This window comes from Syngnathus scovelli, chromosome 16, assembly GCF_024217435.2.
Source record: "Syngnathus scovelli strain Florida chromosome 16, RoL_Ssco_1.2, whole genome shotgun sequence".
Lineage (NCBI taxonomy): Eukaryota > Metazoa > Chordata > Actinopteri > Syngnathiformes > Syngnathidae > Syngnathus > Syngnathus scovelli.
In genome coordinates, this window is record NC_090862.1 from 4,594,997 (window position 1) to 4,618,005 (window position 23,009).

The 23,009-nt window shown below is 41.1% G+C and overlaps 2 protein-coding genes across 3 annotated transcripts; both read left to right on the forward strand.

The window, feature by feature from the left end:
• Positions 1 to 211: 211 nt before the first annotated feature.
• LOC125983248 (homeobox protein Hox-B5a-like) lies at positions 212 to 17,395 on the forward strand. 2 transcript variants are annotated; one of them, XM_068653371.1, is made up of 3 exons: positions 212 to 365; positions 15,665 to 16,267; positions 16,812 to 17,395. In XM_068653371.1, exons 2-3 carry the CDS (start codon positions 15,763 to 15,765, stop codon positions 17,057 to 17,059), a joined length of 753 nt encoding a protein of 250 aa, XP_068509472.1. In that variant the 5' UTR covers positions 212 to 365; positions 15,665 to 15,762; the 3' UTR covers positions 17,060 to 17,395. The 2 variants fall into 2 exon arrangements, with proteins under 2 accessions (XP_068509472.1, XP_049600310.1); XM_049744353.2 differs by lacking the exon at positions 212 to 365 and having other exon boundaries at positions 15,440 to 16,267.
• Positions 10,451 to 13,915, forward strand: LOC125983249 (homeobox protein Hox-B6a-like). The gene is made up of 2 exons (XM_049744354.1): positions 10,451 to 11,836; positions 12,770 to 13,915. Exons 1-2 carry the CDS (start codon positions 11,272 to 11,274, stop codon positions 13,039 to 13,041), a joined length of 837 nt encoding a protein of 278 aa, XP_049600311.1. The 5' UTR covers positions 10,451 to 11,271; the 3' UTR covers positions 13,042 to 13,915.
• Positions 17,396 to 23,009: the final 5,614 nt, after the last annotated feature.

Sequence of the window (23,009 nt, forward strand, 5' to 3'; positions counted from 1 at the left end):
TCTCAATGGTCGATGACGGCTACACTAAATGAATGTAACATAATGACAACAAACATTCTTGAAACTTGAATTAATGTATTTTATACATGCAATATATATTAGGGCTGTGCCCAAATCAGCGGTAATTCGTTCACTTGTTCGATTTGGAATGGCGTATTAATAATCTATTTATAATTTGCGGAGTCGAATTTGAGGATGTGACGTCACGGGAACTGCCATTTTGTTCACAGCTGTTTGCGGGAGCCCTCTGACAAGCAAACAAATTTAAGAGAGGAATGGCGGTTGATATAAAAACCTGCTTCCTAAATCCTGTCCACTACTAATGCAGCAAAGAGGAGGATAACTTAAATGCGGCCAGAGAAAAGGTAAAAATACATTTTTACATTATTTTCGAACTCTTGTCGCTTTAAACGTTACATGTGTGTGATTGTTTTTGAGTGCATATTTGTTTCCACATATTTCTAAGAGAAAGAACAACCAAAACCAGCAACAGAAACATAAGATAAATAATATCAATAAATAAACTAGTACACTTACAGCAGACATTTATAAAGAATATTGTTTATTTAGCAACAGTAACATTGAAGAACATATCTCTTCCCGTGTATTGCTCTTATTCTGAAAGTCAAAGTGTTGTACTTCTGGTGGCAGATTGTCGTTGGCTTACTTATCGATGAACGGAACTTTCACTAACGTCGCAACAAAATCAATCAAAATATATATGGTTTTATATATATCAAAATATACATTGTTATATATATATATATATATATATATATATATATATATATATATATATATATATATATATATATATATATATATATATATATATATAGTGTAACAAAAAACCTCAGCCATACAAGTTTAAACATAAGAAGTTAACTTCTGCAAAACTTAACAAAAAACACAATGTTAGAGCATGGCTGCTTGCAGTGGAAGAACAGATGGCTGTGTCAGTGAGAGGGCAAAGAATGTTTCTATGGTTCGACCAAATCATTTCATTAAACATTTTGTGTCGCCTTGGTTGCGCAGCGGTTACTGTCAGTAGCTCAAATATGCCTGACTGTCTCTTTCTTTTTTTTTATACAACCCCTCCTCTCTCATGCATTCTCTGGGAAATCTTTTATACTCTGTGACCTCCATAAAACAACAATTTAAGACTTAGTGAATATTCATTAGTTTGTATTGTGTTTAAGAATCTGCAACAAAATACAGCACTCGTGTGAATCACTGCGCCGTTGCTTGTCATTGCAGCCTACTGTACATTGTATGCTGAAAATGGTGATGATGAAGACTGAGAGGATCCCAGTTTCTTCAAACAGCCAAAGCAATCAATAAAAACTGTCATTGACTTGCAAGAGGGAGCGGGCTTTATACTTAAGCAACGGAAGCGTTCGATTCCAGCTCTAGCCTTCCTATCTGGGGTTTGCATGTTCTCCCCATGCCTGCATGGGTTTTTTCCACGTAATTCAATTTCCTCTCACACGAGATCCGTGGTAGGACGTTTGACCACTCCAAATTGTCCTTGGGTGTGACTGTGAGTGTGGATGGCTGTTTTTCTATGTGTGCTCTGATTGGCTGGCAACCAGTTTAGGGTCTACTCCGCCTACCGCCCGAAGACGGATGGCTCTGGCACCACGCAACCCTCGTGAGGATAAATGGTTCAGTTGATGAATGAATGAGTACAAACACACAAAACCAGACCATTTTATAATTTGCTGGTCTATTATAATAATACCAAGTTATAAAGTATCATATTTGATTTGGTTGGTATGACGCTTTTTATGACTTATGTTTGTGGTCTGCTGTGTTCGGCACAGCCCTGTTTCTCAGGCACCTGAAAAACACTGAGCATTTTCTAAATATTGGTGAATAGATCATTTGCAATTTAATAAAGAGAGTTGCATTTTAATTGGGTACTAATTTAATTTTAGTGCTACCCTGATTACAATAACAGTGCAATACAGTACAATACCATGTTTGTATAAATCAGCCTTTAGTTCAAGACCAAAACGACTTGTGCTCTTGAAAGGCATCTCTTCAGAACCTATCTTTATATAAAAATAAATAATCAAAACGTTTAACTTATTATTTTATTTGAAACTCTGAAGTATATTGAGGTAGCAATTATTTTTAAATTTTTGCGTTTGGTCTGTTTAAATTGAAAATGGAAATAAATATTAAATTATTACAGCAATATTTTTGATAGTTAAACCATATTAGAATTAATGGATGTATTTTGGACATACTTTTATGATTTTCGATATATTTTTCTAAATTCACCATGGCGGTTTGATCGTGATTGCGCTATGCTATGTGAAGACAGCAAGTGTTTTGTAATCGGGTTTATGATTTTTGGGACCCCTCCCCCCCAGCCCCAGCGCTCTTTGGCAGGTGGCATGCAAATATAATCATGATCGATTAAAAAAAATGGTTATAGAATCCATATTAATGCACGACGGACAAGCTAATGTTCGGATATAGGTGCCTTGTTTTTTTCCCCGTTGTGTAGGCTACATGAGAACTCACGCATGCAAGCACAGCAAACATGCAGGGCCTAAGATTCGAACCAATCACTTAAATGGGAGACGACGCAAAAGCAATCTACAGTCTGAATCGGGCGAGAGATTTTTGAGAAATCCACGTAATCGTGACCGTTACCTGATTTTTTTTGTGTGCATTTCTTAATAATTAATATTCACCCATTTTCAGAACCGCTCATCCTCACGAGGGTCGCGGGTGCGCTGGAGCCTATCCGAGGGGTTCACCCTAACCTGGTTCTCAGCCAATTGCAGGGCATATTATTATTATTATTATTATTATTATTATTATTTCCATACATTTCTACAAATGTGTATTTTACCCAATGGTAAGAGAACATTTTGAAGCCTCGTTTCGTTTGTGGAATTAATTAAAAATGGAATGTTCTCCTCATGCCCGTATAGCAAATCTTGCAAAAATAGCCGAAATTTGCTTAATTTGCACTTGAAATGCAATTTGTACTTGTTAAAGAGGTCGCTACATATTTAGTTTATTTTAGGTTCGATTTTATTTATGCACAACTATTTCAGCGTTGGTAGTTTTCTATTGAATGCAACAAAAACGTAAGATAAAGTAATGACTCGCCCGTACATAAAATATAAATCAACAGATACCCCGAATCAGAATCCGATGCATTTGTACGATTTCGTCAATGTTGTGAGAGAACGTTACCGCTGCAGAGCCATGCAATCTCCTTGTAAAAAACAGACGTTTTTCCTTTTTGGTCAATAAAATCCTTATCTAGCTCTGCAAACCCTCTTCGCTCCGAGTTCCAAGTTGCAAACATGGGGGTTCGCCGTCAAGCGGAGAGGCTGTGGAGCGTGGGCTTTACAACGAGTCCGGGTGACTTTATTGCACCCACCAAAGGGGCGGAAAGCCAAATAAAAGCCCAAATCGCACAAAGAAACCAAATGAACAAGGTATCGAGTGGCCTGTTTCAAACAGAACGCTCTGTGCTGTGCTTCTGCCGGTTTAAATTTTAACCTAAGATATTTGCAAGAGGAAGTCTCGCGTCCGTTTTAGCAATCGTGTATAGGACAGTTTTGAAGGAGCCGCACCAAATTGTTTAATTACACTATTGGCCCATTTCCTTTTATTATTGATTGTGTAAAATAACCAAGGATAAAGATGAAAATTGTAATTGACGCATAACAATGGCACGGTCAAATTAAACTTTGGGACTTGGTTAGTCCTATACGCAAGTAGTATGGACATAAATGGTATATTATTTTACCTCATCTAATAGCTAATACGCGCCGTTTTCTTCGTTTTTGCGCAAAAATCGGCCATGCAGTCCTGCCTTCCCGTGGAATAGTACGAACGGGCGCTATGTAATAATAATAATAATATTAATTAAAATGTATTCACATCTCCAATTTTAGCCGCTATACCGTATGCATATTAAGAATATATATAAAATCGCATCGAAACCTGCACTACACATCATGTGGCAGGAGGCCCGTCGGTAGTTAAACTGGTGACGCATCTTGTGCCGCAATGCGAAACTACATTTACGCATCACGCGCTTGTAGCTTATTCAGCTGCTAGCCTAGAAATCAACACTATACACATTCAACTCAATTTAAAACCTAATGTTTCCCTTTGCAAGAACTACAAACAAACGAAATGCGAGTGAATCTTGTCCGTCTGCCTTTTTTTTTTTTATTTGACAAGTGGCGCGTCTGAATTTTTGTTAATGTTTTCCAACAAAGCAATTGGTTAGTGACTAGACGCGTGTGTCGCTCAAGTTGTGTGTTGTCTAGGTCTGTCTGATCATTAGCTGCAACAAGATTTGATATAAGCAATATGCTTGTATAAATACTGCAAATTTGTTTAGACCGACAATATAGATTTTATCTTTGTATATGTGGCGAGTGGTGCAATGCTTAAATGAAGAGAGGCCAGCAATGTTTGAGAGGGGGTGAAAGGCTTATTTCAAGAGCAGAAACAGAAGAAAATGGCGGAGAGAAGAGTGGACGAGGGTGTGAGAGCAAAAACCTCTCTCACTCTCTCACTCGCAACATCCACCACAGAATTGCTATAAATTCTTTGTTGTTTTATGAAAATTTACAACTTTGTGATACAAGTTTATGAGTGGCCGCGCGCAGGGATTGGCCAATGGACTGGTCATGTGGACGCCCTTAACGTGAACATGAACTTTTTATGATTTCCCAAGTGGCTATATTGCTGCGGCACTGCTCTCCGGCCCGAATCAGCCACCTCCGCTGAGCCCAGCTCCGCAAGCCTGCGTTGACGGGGTGCCGAACGTCGAATTTAGCTCGCTTTGACGACATGCTGACAGGAATGTTGGTGGTGGCTGTGCTTGGGAGCCACGGAGATGTTGACACCAACCCGTGCTAACCCACACACCCCTCCTCCTTCTCATCATCATCATCTTGCTCTTCCGGATCTTGCTCCTGTGTGCTATATGGCTCCGCTTTCGTGTGGTCCCGTGCTGCTGCCTGCTCCGAAACGGCGCGCCGACTTTTGAGCCATGAGTTGGCGGCTCTGATGACAGCGGAGAGACTTGCAAACGTTTCTACCTCCTTAGTTGTCTGTTTGAGTCATTTTTGTCAGTGATGCTGCTGAAGATAGCGGGGGCGGCGATGAAGCCGACGTATTTTTTACAACTGGTTGACAACCCAGACCCCGATTTCCATCCTCCTCCACCACAAACTGCCCTCCAATTTGCATGCTTCCGGTGCGCATGCACCAAGACCGACTGGTTCCCCATGGTACCGGGCTAACGTGTTTGCCCGAGTGAGCTGCAGGTGTTTCGGACTCGTGTCGGACAAGCAGCAAAAAATAAAAAGAAGGTAAGAGCGCTTGGTGTGACCCACAGCCGTGGGTGCTGCATGCACGCTGTTGACTTCAGCCATGTTAAATGAACAAAACAACTGCAGCTTCGCCCTATTTTTGACGCGTCTTTCTCGGTTTCCTCTTTAAAGCGTTGAATAATTACACCAGAAATACTGTTTGGATTATTTACGCAGGAAACAATAAATGAAACTGCAGTGTTTCAGTAAAAAAAAAAAATCAAGAAAGGATTTTCCCTTTTGTCTTGCGTGCCATTTAGACTACTGCTGACAGACTTTCTTCATATTGAGAATAGATATGCTTTAATATCGTTCATTCAAATGTGAGACCATTGTTTTGCTCTTTCTGTCCACGTTGTGTCAATATGCAGCCGTCTCTTTGTCTTTCCATCGCACGCGCGCGTGCGTGAGCGCGCCCTGCCCACTTTTATGACTTCGCTTCCCTTCTCACTTCCTCCCAGCAGGTGGCTGGTATCTTTTTCTCCCCTGATTACCCCTCCACCCATTCCCTTGCTCCCAACATGTGCAGATGCACATCCTGCACATTCTTAAATTTAGGATCAGCCCGAGTTGTTGTCTTTTAATGTATCAGCTGCAAGCATGTTCTTTATCGTGATGATTCTAGTGCATATCCCACAATGTAGATTTATCACATCTCGTATGCATTTGGCTATTCAAAGCCAGCAACTGTATTGTATATTTAGCTGCACATTAACCTACCAACCTACGTGTAAAACTGGGTTAAAAACAATCCAATTTGGGTTGAAAATTGGACAGACCCATGAGGTTGGATCAGTTTGATCTAACTTCCTGGTTTGTTTTACCCAAAACAACGCCTTTATTATTATTATTTAAACAACTTAATTTCACAATTTCCCGGGTAGGTCCAATTTATAACCCAACAGTTGAGGTATATATATAAATATATTTATTCTAATTTGGTGTGTGTGTGTGTGTGTGCGTGTGTGTGTGTGTGTGTATACATGCATTAAGAAATGTAAACACACAACAGAATATTACGGAAAAACGGAATATTCTTTAATACAATTTTTGCTGATTTTACTCTCCGCCATACACTCTTTGTGAATGGAGTCATTTCTATTTTTCTCATTTCTTAAATAATCTGCCCAGATATGACGTCATATCAAAGCGCAGAGACCTCGTTTTTAAATCTCCAAATTAATGAATTCATCATCAGTATAATTGCAAATATCATTGGGATATAGCCCAAAAATTTGGCAACTCTACGAGCGATGGTCCTGCAGACAACCAAACAGCTCAGCTTCATACTTTGCTGGGTTGCTCATGAGTAACCATCAAAATGCTTTGGTGCCATCTAGCGACTTATTGGTAGTAATGTCTAAAGCTCTGCACAGACGTGACAACCTTACTGATGATTCAAAGGAACGCTTGCTATGCGGTTGTGCCTCTGTGTTATGTTAGCTCGTCTGTGCGTGCGTGCGTGCGCGCGCGCGTGTTCCTTATTCCGAACATGCATGTACATTGGTTGTATCTTAACAGGCGATATGAATTTATTATTTTATTAGGAAAGTAGTAGAGAGTTACGAAAGTTGTCCACATTTTTTTTTTCCCAGTGTACTGGTAGAAAAGGTCAAGGGCCTGCATTGTTGAGTCTGCTGACGAACTCTGTGAAATGAATCTGAAAGAGGCGAGTGTTCATGCGTGCATGTGGTGGACCGTGACGGCAAGGTGTAACCCCTAACCTTTTGTTTCTGCTAGCGAGCTTTCTTTCTTTATTTGTTTGATGTGAACTCAGCTGGCGACAGATTGGTGCTTCGCCAAGGTTAGGCATACCCGCTGTTACCCTGTGTTGAATGAGGCGTGAAGCATGCGTGAAACTGTGGACTGTGCCATTGCGCGCTTTGAAAAACAAGCTTGAGGGGGAAAAAGTTTCTGCAGGTTGGCTAAGGTCTCTAAACAGATCCAAGCAAAGATCCTGTGCACGTGATTTTTGTTTTTGCTCACGCGTTTGTGTGAAGGGCAGCATGGGGTGGGGCCCTCAGTGTCCCCTGGTCCTTCCAATATATGCACCCAAGTGAATGTGAGCATAATTTATGACTTCATCATCGTCAGAGGGGGAAAATTATCTTTTTTTTCACACCCCTATCGAAGACAAATCCATATAAATCCTCGCTTTCCGTTATTTATGCTTTGGTGAACAGCCAACGTTGCCATCGGATTCGCGATGTAATTAGATTACAAGTGTGCAATCCATCATGCTTCACCTTTTTAATAAACAAGTGAGGACCACAAGCAAGTAAAGCCCACCAGCAAGTCAATCTTTAAAAAGAAATGACTATAATATAAAATATCATAATAATAATAATAATAATAATAACCAATGGAAAAAAAAACGGGACGGATGCCTATTAGCTATTTACGCATGTCCGTTCTACGTCCTCCTTCTATAAGAGAAACAGTCAAAATAGCTTCCAGCCACCTTTGTGGTACCTTAAACGTCGCTTTAATCGTTAACATGCCCCGGGGTCGCTTTGGCGAGCGGACACAAACACGAGCTTATAGTGGCGTGAAGGGCGAGCTTTTGCTCCCTTGAAACGATCAGTATATTACAGCACCAAAATTCAAGTCAGTAAATATCTTTCAGTTTATTATTAACTGCGGCTGCAGGGTCGGTCAAAAACGACGTGCGAAAAGTAGGAGCGGGAAAACACAGGCTACAATGAGTTACTCAGTTAAATTTATAATACAAATTTAATAATAAATAAATATATTGATAAATATATATATATATATATATATATATATATATATATATATATATATATATATATATATATTACACACATTTACTGTTTCAGATCAACCAAATTAGAATAAATCCAATAAATTTGATTTGCTATACACCGATGTCTTCGTCGGTTGGCCGCATTTAAATCTTTTTTTTTTTTATTGCAAAGTACAAGCAACAAGACTCAATATACAAGTAAATCATTTGACAATAATTGTGAGTAAATAGCCTGTCGAAAACGCCATGTAAAAATTGCTCAGGGCCACTGTGCGCCGAAAAGAGAGGGAATGTGTGTAAGCGTGTGTGTGTTGCTGTTTTTATTGCTTTATGACTGTTATTGACTCCTTGTAAAACCCAAGGAATGGGGAGTTAAAAAAACAGGCCTGTAGCAAACAGCAGATGAACAAATGTGCTGTGCAGCACAAAGAACGGCACACACACACACACACGCACACGCACGCACGCGGGAGCGCGCTCCCAGGGACGCAGTGAAAAGAGCAATAAAACCATAAAAAAGCCTCAAAAGTTTTGCTCCATTTGAATTTAGTTGTCATGATTGTTTTTAAGTGAGGGATTCCGATTTTTTTCAGTTGCTCTCAGTCGGTATTCAGCGCATCTGTTTCCAAATGTACCTCGCCAAAATGCAGCTAAACCCACATTGGGAAAAGAAATTTAATAGTTGTACTGGAACGATTTTTTCGGAATTTTTTTTTTTAATATAAATGTGATTCCGATATTTTCTTTCAAATTGTCAGCTTTATTGACAAGAAAACTGTCAAAGGGACTAAATAAATGAGGAAACTGTTTAGTCAATTAAAACCGACCCGTTCAGATATGATGTTATTTTATTTTTCAATGTTTATTTATTTTTAAAACACCAATATAACATGTGAGCAGCGCGATTAGGCATGACAAATGATCACAAACTATTTGAATCGCCTTGTTGTCTTGAAGTTATCCAAAATGTTTCAGCCAATTCAAAATTATTTATTGTTGAATAGAAGTGGACGTCGATTGCTCACGTTCTATCTCCGATTAAATTCTAAAACTAAAATTACTGATAAAAAAGAAAAACACCGATGTAGTGACAACAAAATATCTTAACATATATTAGGTGTGTATATATAAAAATGGATGCATGCAAATGCCGTTTAGCAATGTACCTATGACGTTACCGTGAACGCACCAAAATTACATTGCGGCTGGTTGTACATTATTTTACGCACTAGCAGCACCTTCGCGCGTTCCCTCCTATTAAGGCCAAGCCTGCACTGTCCCCTGCCATGCAGCGTTGGTAGACATTAATGATTAAACCGCAGTCAGCTCCAACACAATGCTGCAGCTTCCCGTTCCCACAAAGCAGAGAGGAAACGGAGCGTCCTGCCATTGCAGGGAGATGGAAAGATGGCGAAAGGGGTGGGGGTGGAAATGAAAGTTGAAGAGAGTTCCTCCGTCTGTCTATAGTGATCTTGCACAGAAACTGAGGTTTAAACTTATTAGCTGACCCGTGTTACTTCGCAGAACTGCGAGAAGGCACGGTCTCAGGAATGGTGGGGGGTGGGACACGGTGAAGTAAAAGTAAAAATAGAGTCTTTGTCTCGATTTGTCAGCCATACTGTCTGCAATATGCCCATTTAGACAAATCGGGGCCTATAAGGGAACGATTCATTGCCAAAGAGAACGACACAGTGAGACTGGTTGTATTTATTTCGGAACATGCAGTGCAGGGTCACAACGTCGTGCAGAATGGCTCTTCTATAAGAACAATACATTTGTGATATGTAATATCTGCGTGATATTATAAACTGTGCATTTTGTCAGTATCAAATATTAGCCTATTTTATGCAATCAACTGATATTTTTAGGCTATTTAATCGTCTGCGGTCTTCTGGCATCCGATCGGTTTCACAAAATCAACACGGGCATAAATCAAACCGGGTATGTTTGTTTAGCAACACTTCTGTGGTATGTTTGAAATGAGAGCCACACGCAACAACGTTTCTCCTCGTGGCATAAAAAAAAAAGCCTCACCTGATACGCAATATTATTTCTGTCTACACGGTGGTCTAAGGCACCCACACACTTTTATGTCCGAGTACATTGTAACCTATCACAGATTAAATCCAGAATCGCATGCTTTATAATTGGAGCTATATAATACCACCGACATGCGCACAAAGGATCGCACGCGAGCGCTTGCGTAATATATTTTTGCCGAAATTATTTGAATGTGCTGTATTATTTGCAAAGTGCAAGGAATATGTTTTATTGTTTCCATTTAGTAACCCCCCCCCCCTCCACACACACACACACACACACACACACACACACCCTCGGGGCTTGAGTACGCTTGCGCTGCGCATAAGTGCGTTTGTGAGCCGCCAGTTGTTATGGGGCCCAACAGACGGAGACACAGGGAGAAAGAGAATCAATTTAACGCGCGAAAGACTCCGAGTCTGATTGCGCAATGTCACCGGGAACCAGATGACGATTGTAAAAGTAGATTGGAAGAGAATTAGCAAGAGAGGAAGGGAGATTGGAAAGTGGAAATGAGAAAAGAGCGCACACACGTACATTGACGCGCACACGCGCGCGCGTCGTGTTCTCCTCCGCCTGGGTATAGGAAAACGAGTGAATGAATGCAGGCACAGAACCTTCTCATTGGTCAGGGTGTGGTCAGCTGGTTCCTGCTTGCCTCCACCTACCTTACCCCTCATCTCTTTTTCTTCACCCAATACCGCTTTACACACAACGCGCACACAAAAAACGCACGCCCGCGCGCGCACGCATGCTGATGCCCCCCTCTCCCTCTCTTTTTCTGTATGTGCTCCACACAAGCCAGACTCCCCGTGTCCCCTCTAACCCTCATCAACCTCACCCCTCCTCCCAATCTGCGATCAACTAAGTGATAGCAGCAGCCCGTCGAACTGTCGGCTATAAAACACAACAAATCATAAAGTGCAGGCTGGGGAAGCAGATGAAGGAGGACTGGAGGGAGAAGCGTTAGCTGTTAGCCGATAGCCTCATTCTACTCCTCCTTCTTTTTTATAACGCGTGCACGTTGTTGTTGTTTCGCACCCTCCTGTCCTGCCCTCTGCTCATCTCCTCCGTTATTATCCACTTTCATTGCCTACTGTCCTCATGAGTTCCTATTTTGTCAACTCCTCTTTCCCCGTTGCGCTATCGGGAACGGGTGGAGGCGGGCAGTCGGCCGATTCGTTCTTAGGTCAAATCCCTCTCTATTCCTCTGGATACACCACCGATCACCCGCTCAGACATTACCCGGGAGCTGCTGCAGCAGCGGCGGCGGCGGCAGCGGCTTACGGCGCGAGCGGAGGTAGCGCGCAGGAGAAGCCCTACCCGGCTTCTTATTACCAACAGGCGACAAACGGAGCGTATAGTGGGCATCGGACGGCGGCAGGGGTTGCTGTCGGTGCCGCAACCGGCGCAAGTGCGTGTGACTATGCTACAGCTGCGGCGGCTGCTGCTGCCGCGGCGGCGGCGGCCGCCACAAGCTTTTACCGGGACAAGGACTACGCGTGCAGCCGAGAGGAGCATCCACTCGCACTGAGCCCGGATGGCGTGCCCCGCAAGACGGACTGCCCGACTTTGAGTGGCAAGGGGGTCTTTGGTGACATCGAGGATGACAAACAAACGGGGTCAACCCACATTTATCCGTGGATGCAGCGAGTGAACGCCTGCAACGGTGAGCTTTCCTTTCTTCCTTCAACGCATCTTCCTTGCATATTTTATGATCCCCATCATAAAACTGACGTTTGTTTCCTCTTTGAGATTCTCCCTTTCCTTTTCCTCCTCCTCCCCCTCCTCCTCCTCTTCACTCCCTCCTCCTCTTCCTCTCCCACGATTTGTTTTACGATCACCGTTTGTTGGCCCGTCAGTCACTACTCGCTATTTTACTGTCCATCGTAAAACGGGTATGTTTTGGTTGGAGCTGTTAGTGTAGGCCGATGCCGCTACCGAGTAGACGAGAGAAAGAAATCAGATGATGAAAAAGTGGCACGTCTTCAATCTACATTAAGTCTGTCATCTTTTCGTTTGACAATAATAATAATTAATAATGATAATAATAATACAAAGAAGAAGAAAAATAAGCAAAATAAGAAGAATTATGAAGAAGAAACTGTAATCGGTTGGAATAAACTAGACCAAAATCATGACACTGTAAGTGAAAGTAAAGTTAGCCTTTTCCAAATGTCACGTGATTGTCCCGCAAAATAAAAAAAAAAATCCTATTTTAATTTGATTTTAACATTCAGATTTTGACGAACACAATGTCATGAGCAATACCCGGGAGATGCGTTAACCAGTTATGAAATGGGAACATTCTGTACAACGAGTACAAACAACCTAATTTGAGATTTAGAAAGAGCACCCATGCATGCACTTAACAAGTGATGTTCTTTTTTTTTTCATTTTATTCCACGACTCCATTAACATAAAATTAAACTGTTGAACTGTTAATTGTTAGCCCGGTGGTTATTTCGTCCTGACTGTGCGTATTGTACATAGTTAATAATAAATGTAAGTTTTTATTTAAACTGAGTTAATTCTATGTTAAAATCATTCCCCCTCGTCAACGTCCTAACTCTTTCTTCAATTCTCTTTCTTTCTCTCTCAGGGGTATTTGGGAGTCCCGGCAGGCGCGGGCGTCAGACGTACAGCCGCTACCAGACTCTCGAGCTGGAGAAGGAGTTTCACTTCAACCGTTACCTTACGCGCAGGCGGCGGATCGAGATCGCGCACGCGCTTTGCCTCACAGAGCGCCAGATTAAAATATGGTTCCAAAACCGGAGGATGAAGTGGAAGAAGGAGAACAAATTGATAAACTCTTCATCCTCCTCTTCATCCACAGTGAACGGGGTCGATGAAGAGGAAAAACTGACGGAGTAAAAAAAACAAAGACTAATAAATGGAAGCGATAGGAGAAGATGGTAGAAAAGACATTCTAATGAATACTTTGTCATCTTCTTCCTTAAAGCGCATTCATTCCTTCAACGCCCTTGGTCTGAACTTAAAACTCTGGGAAAGTAACCTGTTTAATTGCATTGTATTGTTTTACATGAGAAGAACCGAATCGGAGCCATATATGACCCCCACTTCCGTCATCATTCAATTCGTTTTTATCTGTGATTTGAAAGGAGAAAAGGGACGTCGTTAAAAATGCTACGGTGAGCAAGATGGTACATTTTGCTTGGTGCGTTTTGGTGGTTTAAAACCAGCCGTTTTATCGTGTTGTTTAACAACACTTTTCATGTTACATTTTCCAAAAAGCGATTAATTTTCTCTTTTCGCGTATGTTTTTCCTCTCTCCTATAAGCACTTGAATTTTAATCACTGTGTTGATTTCTTTGGTATAATTTACAAGAACGAGTCTTAAACTTTTAGTATGACCCGTACACAAAATTAAGAGAAAACACACCAAATGTAAAAACAATGTGTTTGTTTGGCACTCATATTTAATATGTACTGTATATTTGAAAAAAAGCTGGGTCAAAATCCCGATACATATTGAGCTTTAGCATCATTTTGTAGGGGAGGGGGAACTTAAGGTAATACTTGACGGTTTTACTTAAGCGGAGTGGTGGTGTGAAGTTGGGGGAATAACATATTGTTGTTATTCCATGAACTACTTTAAGTATTCTGAAATGTGGTCATTTAGAAATTGTATATTTTATGAGCTTTTGCATTGTTTGGTTATTATGTCTGTGTTTGTCAAGTACTGACCAATACTACCTATATGTCCAATAAAATGTAAAGAAATGTAGTTTAAGTTTGCAAAGAGGTTGCTTTTTTATGTGCAGGAAAATTCATAAAAATAATAATAATAATACTCAGCCAGTCGGCATATCTCTATATAATTTCTTCTAGACAGGGGGCACAATGTTGCTGGTGGTCCGAGCTAATTGATGAGCTGGCCGATGGGGTGAAAGTTGACCTGGCCTCGAGCTGAGCGGCCAGACACGACACCCATAAACACACACTTCACCCAGACAAAGTGGACAATGTCCTTGTGACCCTTTGAACCATGCTTGTCCCCTGTGTGACCGTACGTTCCATCCCGCAGGAGAGAAAGCTTGACTTTATTAGTACTCGGGGGACGAAAAGGCGAAAATGAGGCATAAATGAAGAAAGGGACAATGTGAATTATACTTATAGCCCACTCCAGCCAGATTTCGATTTTGATGAAACAATTAGTCTTTGGCAATTTTTGGGGGGGTCGGATAAGCAGTGCGAATTAAGGTGAATATGTTCGGCTATAACGTGCAATGTGTGGTCTTCTTTGGGCATGCATCATTTATCGCCAATGGTGATAAAGTCTCGTTCACTTGAAGGATATTTTGAATGATTAATTTTAAAAAAAAAATCATGACATATGAGTCACACCGACCTTTTACATCCCTGTTCAATTTTTTTTTTCCAGCAGGAAAATATGACTAAAATCATGCAGTGACTATTGTTGCGTTGCTGTAGATTGTGTGTGTGCTTCTGCAAGTTTGATTCCCTGAATGCACTTGCGTATGATTTTCTCTGATGATGGTATGATCTCTTACCAAAAGCTGCTTCTATTCACCATTCATATATCTTATATTAAGAATAGAGAATGTTCACAGTTGACTAAGATTCAAATCTAAATCCATTGTCTCTCCCTTGCAAGACTTGCAGTATACCGAGTACAATAATTGAACAATAACAGTGAGTTTGTAGTTATGTTTATATAATTCGTATTACGTGTATTATAATTTGTGTTGTAATGTGTGCTCTAACAAAACATACTTTGATATCGTAATGTTATTTTCTATTTCATCCGGGGAAGCCAAAAGATTTGCCTTTATATTTCAACGACTAAAAAAAGTTCACTCTGGCACATTTTACCTTTAACAAAATTATTTCCTCTCATAATTTTTGTTTTGTAAGACACCAAGAAACAATGCATGGATAGCAAAGTGCAAATTACGGCTTAGTTCGGATACACTTGCAAAGATTTGAAGACTCGCGTAGTGAATTTCATCACCTCCGCAAACACCCCAGTCATTTTGATTGCTGCAATAAATTCTAACAGTAGGTGGCGCTCTGAGCTCAGCTGCAGCAATGTGTGCACGCGTGTGCGAGTGACAGAAAGGGAGGGAGAAATTGCCCCCGCCCATGCCTTTATCATTAGAAACCTCAGAACATGAATTACCTATCCAGTCATCGGCGAGAATTTATGACGGGTCAATAAAAGCACGTGACCGCTCCCTTCAGCTCTCTGCCCCCCCCCCCCCCCTTTTGCGCCCTACCCATCCCACTCCCTCAAACATACACTCACCACCCCACCCCCATATTTGGACGGCGCATACATAGCTAAAAAACCAAGTACATCGCCATAATTCAAACTGTACATCATAAATCGATGAAAGAAAGCGCGTTATAAGGACCACGAGAAATCCTCCAAATTAAGATTCCTATAACATTAACAATACGCAGCTCTGTAAACCAACCTAAATGAGCTCTTACTTTGTAAACTCGTTCTCAGGGCGCTACCCAAATGGCCCCGACTATCAACTGTTAAATTATGGAACCGGCAGCGGCGCATTGAACAGCGGGGCGTACAGCGATCCCTCCACGGCCGCGATGCACCATGCGACTGGCTCTTACGGCTATGGCTACAATGGTATGGACCTGACGGTCGCGAGCCGGGGAGGGGGGAACACCTCAAATACTGAAGGACACTTCGGGAGAGCTTCGGACTCCCGGAGCTTTAGCCCTCTGGACAGCGAGAGAAGTTTGAAGCAGTCGTCCAGCTGTTCCGTCGCCTCCGTGAGAGACTCGCTCCCGTCAACTGATTGCGGAGACAATACGCAGAGTAGTCGGAGCTCGTCTCCGGTCTCGGAACAAGCAGGAAGCGTTCTTCTAAACTCCCTTAACCTACCCTCAGCCACGGGAGCAACACATCGGTTCACGGAGCTAAATGAAAACGCAGCAGAAGCAAATGGAATGCAGCACAACAACCCGGCCGGGGGCGATCACCTAATACAGCCTGCGCGGAAACAAGAGGGCGCTCAGGCGGCCAGCTCAAACTCGGGCAGCGAGTCTCCACAGATATTCCCCTGGATGAGAAAGCTGCACATTAACCATGGTATAAACGTAAAGTATATCAATAAATCAATTAGGTCGTATGCATTTTACTAAGCGTTGTGCCATTGTCTGTATTTAGAAGCCAATTGTTGCATCCGTCTTTGTAGTTTAGAAAATTCCACAAAAGTGTCATAATTCTGCCAAGATAGCGCGACAAGCAGGGCAGTAAAAGCAACGGGAGAAATGCAGAAAAAACGCAGCTGGGTGGGAAACGGGAGGGGGGGCTCGGGGGGGAAAGGCCAGCAAGACTTTTGAGGTTGTTGCTTAGAAAATTAAAGCTTTATCTTACGTGTGAGCACTTCATGAGGCAGAAGATGGGGTAGTAAACGTCTCCCCCCAATGCGACTGGAGAAATAATGAGGCGTCGGTGAAGCAGAATAACATTCTAAAGCGAGGCCTTTATGCTCTTGTAGAATGAAATACAATTTGGCAAAAGGTGCCGTTTGATAGTTCCGAACACTTTTGGGGAAAATGTAATATGTGCGTGGATAAACCCGTGTTATATTTAATTGTGTCCATTGTTTTGTCCGCTTCAAAACCCTCAGATATGACGGGCCCCGACGGGAAACGTGCACGGACGGCGTATACCCGCTACCAGACACTCGAGTTGGAGAAGGAGTTTCACTTCAATCGCTATCTTACGCGCAGGCGGCGGATTGAGATCGCGCACACGCTTTGCCTCACCGAGCGGCAAATTAAAATCTGGTTCCAAAATCGAAGGATGAAGTGGAAGAAGGACAACAAACTGAAAAGTGGGAACCTTGGAAGTACCGGGGCAGTCTTCCAACCTTAGCAATTATTCATTTTAATTCATCCACTCATTAGGCCTATAAGGGAGATTTTTGATTTTCTAAAGAGAGAAACCGGAGATCAAAAAATGCCAACGATGTAAGATATCGAGAGGGAAAAATTGGAAATCAACTTGGAGCCCCATGCAAACGAAAATTTATTCATGTCCTCATTTCTGACGCAATACTGAATATCAACACGGCACTTTGATTTCTTCATGCATGGTGGACCAGTGTTTTGGGTAAACGTGAAACTATGGTACTGTGGTAGAGTTATCGTGTTTTCGTTTTGGGAAAAAAAAACAGTATAAGTCTTACACCTCTTATCACCCCCCCCCCCCCCCCCCCATCCTCCGCAAAAAAAAAAAAAAAAACTTCAGCCATCCTGGTGAACATTTTCAAGATGTTTATTGTAAGTTATTTGAGCCTAACGTGTACGTATAGTCGAAATATTACAATTTTGAATGCCTTTAAATTCTGCTCTGGAGTTTTTGGTCTTGTGTGTGTAAATGCGCCTTTGGGGGGTGGCAACTTTTCACGCAATTTTGTCCTCTCCCTCTATTATATTGTCATTGTGATATGTGTTTAAGTAAATCAAAATGCATTTTAAATATATGGCTGTTGCATGATGTTAGCTCCAAAAAATTTTGAGTTCTTTTGTGTATACATTTTGACAAAATATTGTTATTGTGCTGTTGAGTCACATCGTATGATACAATATAATTTTGGAGCATATTCCTAAACGCAAATTACGGCACAGTAATAAATGACTTCCTCAATCAAAACGTAATATTAACCTTGTAATGGAATATTAGATACAGCAACTGTACCATTGTTGGGTTGACCTTCTGACCGAATAGAACCAAACATTGATAAAAGAAGAACTTGAAGAAGAGCCAAATATTGATAAAAGAAGAACTTGTACAGCAAACATGGACACATAAAATGATATATGGAGCATCAAAAATGAGCTTTGCTCCATAACAGAATTTTTTTTTTGCATTATTGTGTCAATTTAATATTTCATATCAGAGCTAGCAAACTAAGTTATTCTAAATCTCTAAGGGCAACGCAAATAAGTTCAGAATAGCTGAAAGATTTAAAATACAAAACTTTTAAAACTCACCGACTGATGTGGGACTACAAGTATATTCTCTTCATTTCTTTCTTGTTTTTTTTTTCCCCTACGAGAATTATCCGTACACGACCCTCCGCTCAATGTGCACGACAATTGAGATATTTCCACTGCTTTGCGTTGCACCATAAAAACGAATTCAGCGTTGACATTTACATGTCGAACAGATGAGTGCTTTTTATCTTCAAGTTGCATCGTAAAGTTCAGGCCTGCGTGGCCTCAAACTGATACTGCTCACTGGCTGTCCACTAGTCACGTGGGGTCCATAAAGCTAGTTTTATGGTTTTGGGGAGTTGACATTGTACAATATATTCAAGATTCTAGAAATCAAGTGACTGTTTAACTGCTTCTAGGGGATCCTAAAGGGGTCAGTAAAGTAGAGACAGAACAGCAGAGGGAGGGAGAGGATTGCGAGCACAGGCCGTGCACGCAGGATGGTCACTGATCCCACTCGGGTCCACACAGGCTCAGAAGGCCGGTCACGATCGTTGTCGATGCATGGGAAAAATCTCAAGGAAGGAAAGGGGGTACAAAGTAAGTACTGGCGTGGATTACTTGGAAGAGAAGCGTGTTTGATTACTGTGTCACTCTGATGCAAATATTTCTTATGCAGTTGGGGATTTTGTTGCAGCCTTTGCATGATGCCATCAAATATATAATAGCTGTATTTGTCACGGATTGATCACGTTGTGTATTTTTGTGTGTGTAAACTGCATGGGAAACTTAAATTGAGCAAAATTGGAGGCTAGAACACAAGAGATTCATTTATAAAGTAGAACTTCAAGTTATAGCATACTATAGTAAACACTTGTGTTTTAAATGTCGTAAAATTCATGATAACAGCCGAAGCTATTGTTTTGGTTGTTGTTTTTTTCCCCTCCAAGTACCCACGCGTGTGCATAATTTACCCCAAATTATGGGCAATATTGGATTAATGCAGAACTGAAACAATGTTATTTTTTTTCTTCTTCCTCTTCTTATTTTTTTTTAGAATCCCAGCAAAAGTAAATGTAAATTATTTAGACAAATTATTTAATTTCTTATTTAATTATACTTTTTTTTCCAGTGAATCCAAAAGAACAATAAGTACAAAAAAAAGAGCAATGTTTGCATCAGAAATTACAGCCGTGGTTTGCAGGAAATTTCGCTTTGGTAAACAGGAAAGCAAAAACTCCCCTTTTCCTTTTATACTTACTTCCTCTTTTCCTGACGACAGGAACTTCCTTCCCCCCCACAACAGGTATCCCCCAGCCCCGTATTACACAGGTCCGTATATGAATCTGTAACGCAAATAGGCTATTTTTTAAGCGAAAAATGCATGAGTGTGTGTGTGAGTGTGTGTGTGTGCACCCCGCTGAACTCCAGAACTGCTTTTCCACCATTATTCGGTTTATGTACATAAGCTGTCTTGCTCCTTTGAGCCTGTACACGCTTGCCACAAGGCGCTGACCTTGCCCATACAGGTGATGACGAGTGGGTGAGTCACAAATGTGACATGGCCCCCTTTTCTTTGCATTGTCGAGGTGTGTCTGGGTTTGTCTTGGAGTTGGACACTCCCGAAGCTTTTGTGGAGAGCTAATCAAGGAGTGTATTGTTGCATCTGAGATACGTGCACACGGATGTAGGCATGACTTTGGAATGAACCGAGTATTTTGGTCGTGTTGCGGTCAATTTGTTCTTCTACCATTGTTTGTGGTGTGTGTGGATCTGCTTGCAGTCATCCACACAAAAAAATGTTTGTTGGAGGCACATATTCATTCCTTTTGGAGTCGGCTAAAAGTATTTCAAATCCAACACGATCACATCGAGTATCCGAGAATCGCTTTCGTTCTGAACCGTGTCTTCTGCATACTAATGGTGGTTCATGAATAATGTACCAACCCGGAGTCATTGCGAGGTCACCAGACAGGCTGTAACTGCTCTGCTCATGCGCAGGCCGTGCAAGCGAGGAAAAGCCCATCAACCCCCCTCCCATGTGTGTTTGTTTATGTCACTTACACAGAGGAAAGAAAATAGCCTAACAACTCACTGCTTTTGTTTGTGCATCAATGTTCCCAATTTCCAGGTCACAGGGAAAGGAAGTTTACCTCAGGCAAATAAATTACATCCCAGGCCAGTTGGAGAAATCACACAGATTTGTAAAACAAAGGAGGGCTCACTTTGGACAACAATAGTGAATGGGTGGTTATTGTTGATGGTGGTAATATGGAAATGTAGATATTTATGCAAAAAAATAGGACTATGTCTATTTGCTATTTTCTAAAGCTAACATTTAATATTCCAAGGCACCTACTTTACATTAGACAAATTTCACATTCTACTACAGGATTAAATAAATAAATGAATAAATAAATAGATTCATTAAAAAAATATATAAAAATAAATACATAAATTAAAAAAATATATAAAAATAAATAAATAATGATGACTGCTTCGCAATTTACTGCCAAATTTACTCCATCAATTTGATACCTTGATCTTTAATTAAATACGAAATCTTATCGGATTTATACCTTCTCCCATCAAATGGAAGAGCATTCCATTGTTCTGCCTGTCATTATAGATGAAAAAAATATACATTTGCAATAATAAATACTATGTATAAGTGAAATTTAATAATTTCTCGAGACAATGAAGTCTAACAGCCCTCTATTATTACCACGACATTATAGCTGGGGATCCACCCAGTCCTTAATTTGCTTCCAAGGAATTTGGTAGGATTTTTACTTCAATAAAATGAGCTGTGCTGAGGAATATACAACAAATGCAGCTCCCCCCGCTGCCACCAGAGACCGCTTGAGACCGGGAGGACAAGATAAGCCTGCAGTTCTTAAACCCTGCAACTAGATAGTCTCATATCCGCTTTACCATTCAAATCCATATAAATGCATGTTAGAATTGCATCTCGCGGGAGCTCTTAGATGATGCACCGGGAGTAATTATGACTTGAATTGTGAAGTGGTAGATAATTTCCGTCTGACTTTAATCAACTTTAATCTAGTGATGAGCTCTCAATGTAAAACCTTACATTGGCTGCAAGCCATTGTTTCACTCAGTTTCCTGCCCGAGGAAGGAACTATAGCACCCTAGCTTTATTATCAGAGCAGAATTCTTGGGTGTCAACTATACAGCTCGCAGCAGAAGGTTCAAGGAGTTGAAGGGTCAAAAGTTTACCGTCGTGCATGCGTGGGTTCCTCCCTCTCCTCCTTCTCCAAACCAATTGCTGTAGGCTAAGACTACACAAACATGGGAGGGAGGCAGAGAGGTATGGAGGAGGTACACATGAGAGAAATGATGACAGGAGGCAAAGGAGAGGTGAATACATGACCTTCCTTTTCCAGGGACAAAAGCATAGGGCTGCTATATATAAAGTATTGAGTTGAGTGAGTGTGGCGTGGATGGAAAGTAAAGGAGGTAACATTGAGGGGTTGGATGCGGAGATGTGTTTTGGGTGATGTGGTTTGGTGTCGATTGCGTATTTTGCTAACACCCGATAGCATCTCTAATGAGGCAAATATTTTTTCCCCGTATATAAAACCAAATATTAATGTTTTAAGTATAAATATATAATAATAATAATAATAATAATAATAATAATAATAATAATAATAATAATAATAATAATAATAATAACGGAAGGGTTTATTATTGTGGATATTCACGTGCACAAATAAGAAATATAAAATTATTTGTTATAGTTGTGGTAAGGACCTCCCACAGGTCAGCCACATGAACTGCATCCTTCAACTATCAAATTTTAAGGTTGCAATATTCCTATTGTTAGTCATTTTGCGTTTTGTCCTTTTCCTGCACCCAAGTCAGCTATAAAATATCGGATGCACTGCTAAAAACTAAATCATGGAGGAACCAATCTTGGTTCATCCTGAGTTCACCATTGATTGGGTTTAGTTCGTATTGCTTCCCTGTCTGTCTCCAACCTGAGTAATAACCAACCAATAGGCATGTATTTTTTTCTTCCTAAAGCATGATACTTATGTTTTGTACAAGAGTATGCGATCAAATGGGCATGAAGCAAACACAAATAATAACAAAAAATCCTCAAATGTGTTAATCCTCAGTACATATTAAAATGCAAAAAAAATGACAGATTTTTTATTTGAAATAATCTTTAATACTGTTTTTGTTATAAAGCCACAGATCTCGTGTGTGTCATTAATAGTTTCACGCCAAAAGGAAATGAGAAATGACATTCAAAGAGAAGAAAAATCGCTTTTAGAGAATAATATAAAGACCAGCCCACCCCCACTGCAACCATTGGCCATTTTTCTTCAAATTAATGACTCCCAATTCAATTTGCTATGACGGAGGGAGCGAAAATCACAATGCAGAACGACGGAGTAGGCGAGAGAGATGGGATAAGTGGCAGAAAGAAAGGAAGAGGAGAGGGGGGGGGGGCTGGAGAGAGAGATGGAGGGGGGGATATAGGGGCTCTTGCTTGGGGTGAACGAGAGGTCAGTAGTCACACCATGACGTTGAAAACATGGGGACGAGCCTCCTCCTTTTAACAAAGCCTTACCGCAGATTAATTGGAAAACTTGAGTCCACACGTACACGCACGCGCGCGCGCGCATACACACGCGCACAATGGGAGTCAATGCCTTGGAGAGCACGCAGTACTCGGCAGCCGTGAGCCTTCAACAGCTAGCTTGCATTAATCGCAGGGAAATACTGCAAGAGATGCTTGTTTTTAGCACCTATAGTCTGCTATGGTCGCTACTGATTTTTTTCTTTTTTGAGGAGTGTGTGGAAAATTACAGCGACTGACTTCCCATTTCTCCTTCTAGTTTGTAGACACCTTG

Excerpts from the sequence above, each read along its gene's own strand:
- LOC125983249 (XM_049744354.1), top strand. The coding sequence starts at position 11,272 with ATGAGTTCCTATTTTGTCAACTCCTCTTTCCCCGTTGCGCTATCGGGA. Across the intron at positions 11,837-12,769 it reads GCGAGTGAACGCCTGCAACG|GGGTATTTGGGAGTCCCGGC; the intron begins GTGAGCTTTCCT and ends TTTCTCTCTCAG.
- LOC125983248 (XM_049744353.2), top strand. The coding sequence starts at position 15,634 with ATGAGCTCTTACTTTGTAAACTCGTTCTCAGGGCGCTACCCAAATGGC. Across the intron at positions 16,268-16,811 it reads AAAGCTGCACATTAACCATG|ATATGACGGGCCCCGACGGG; the intron begins GTATAAACGTAA and ends CAAAACCCTCAG.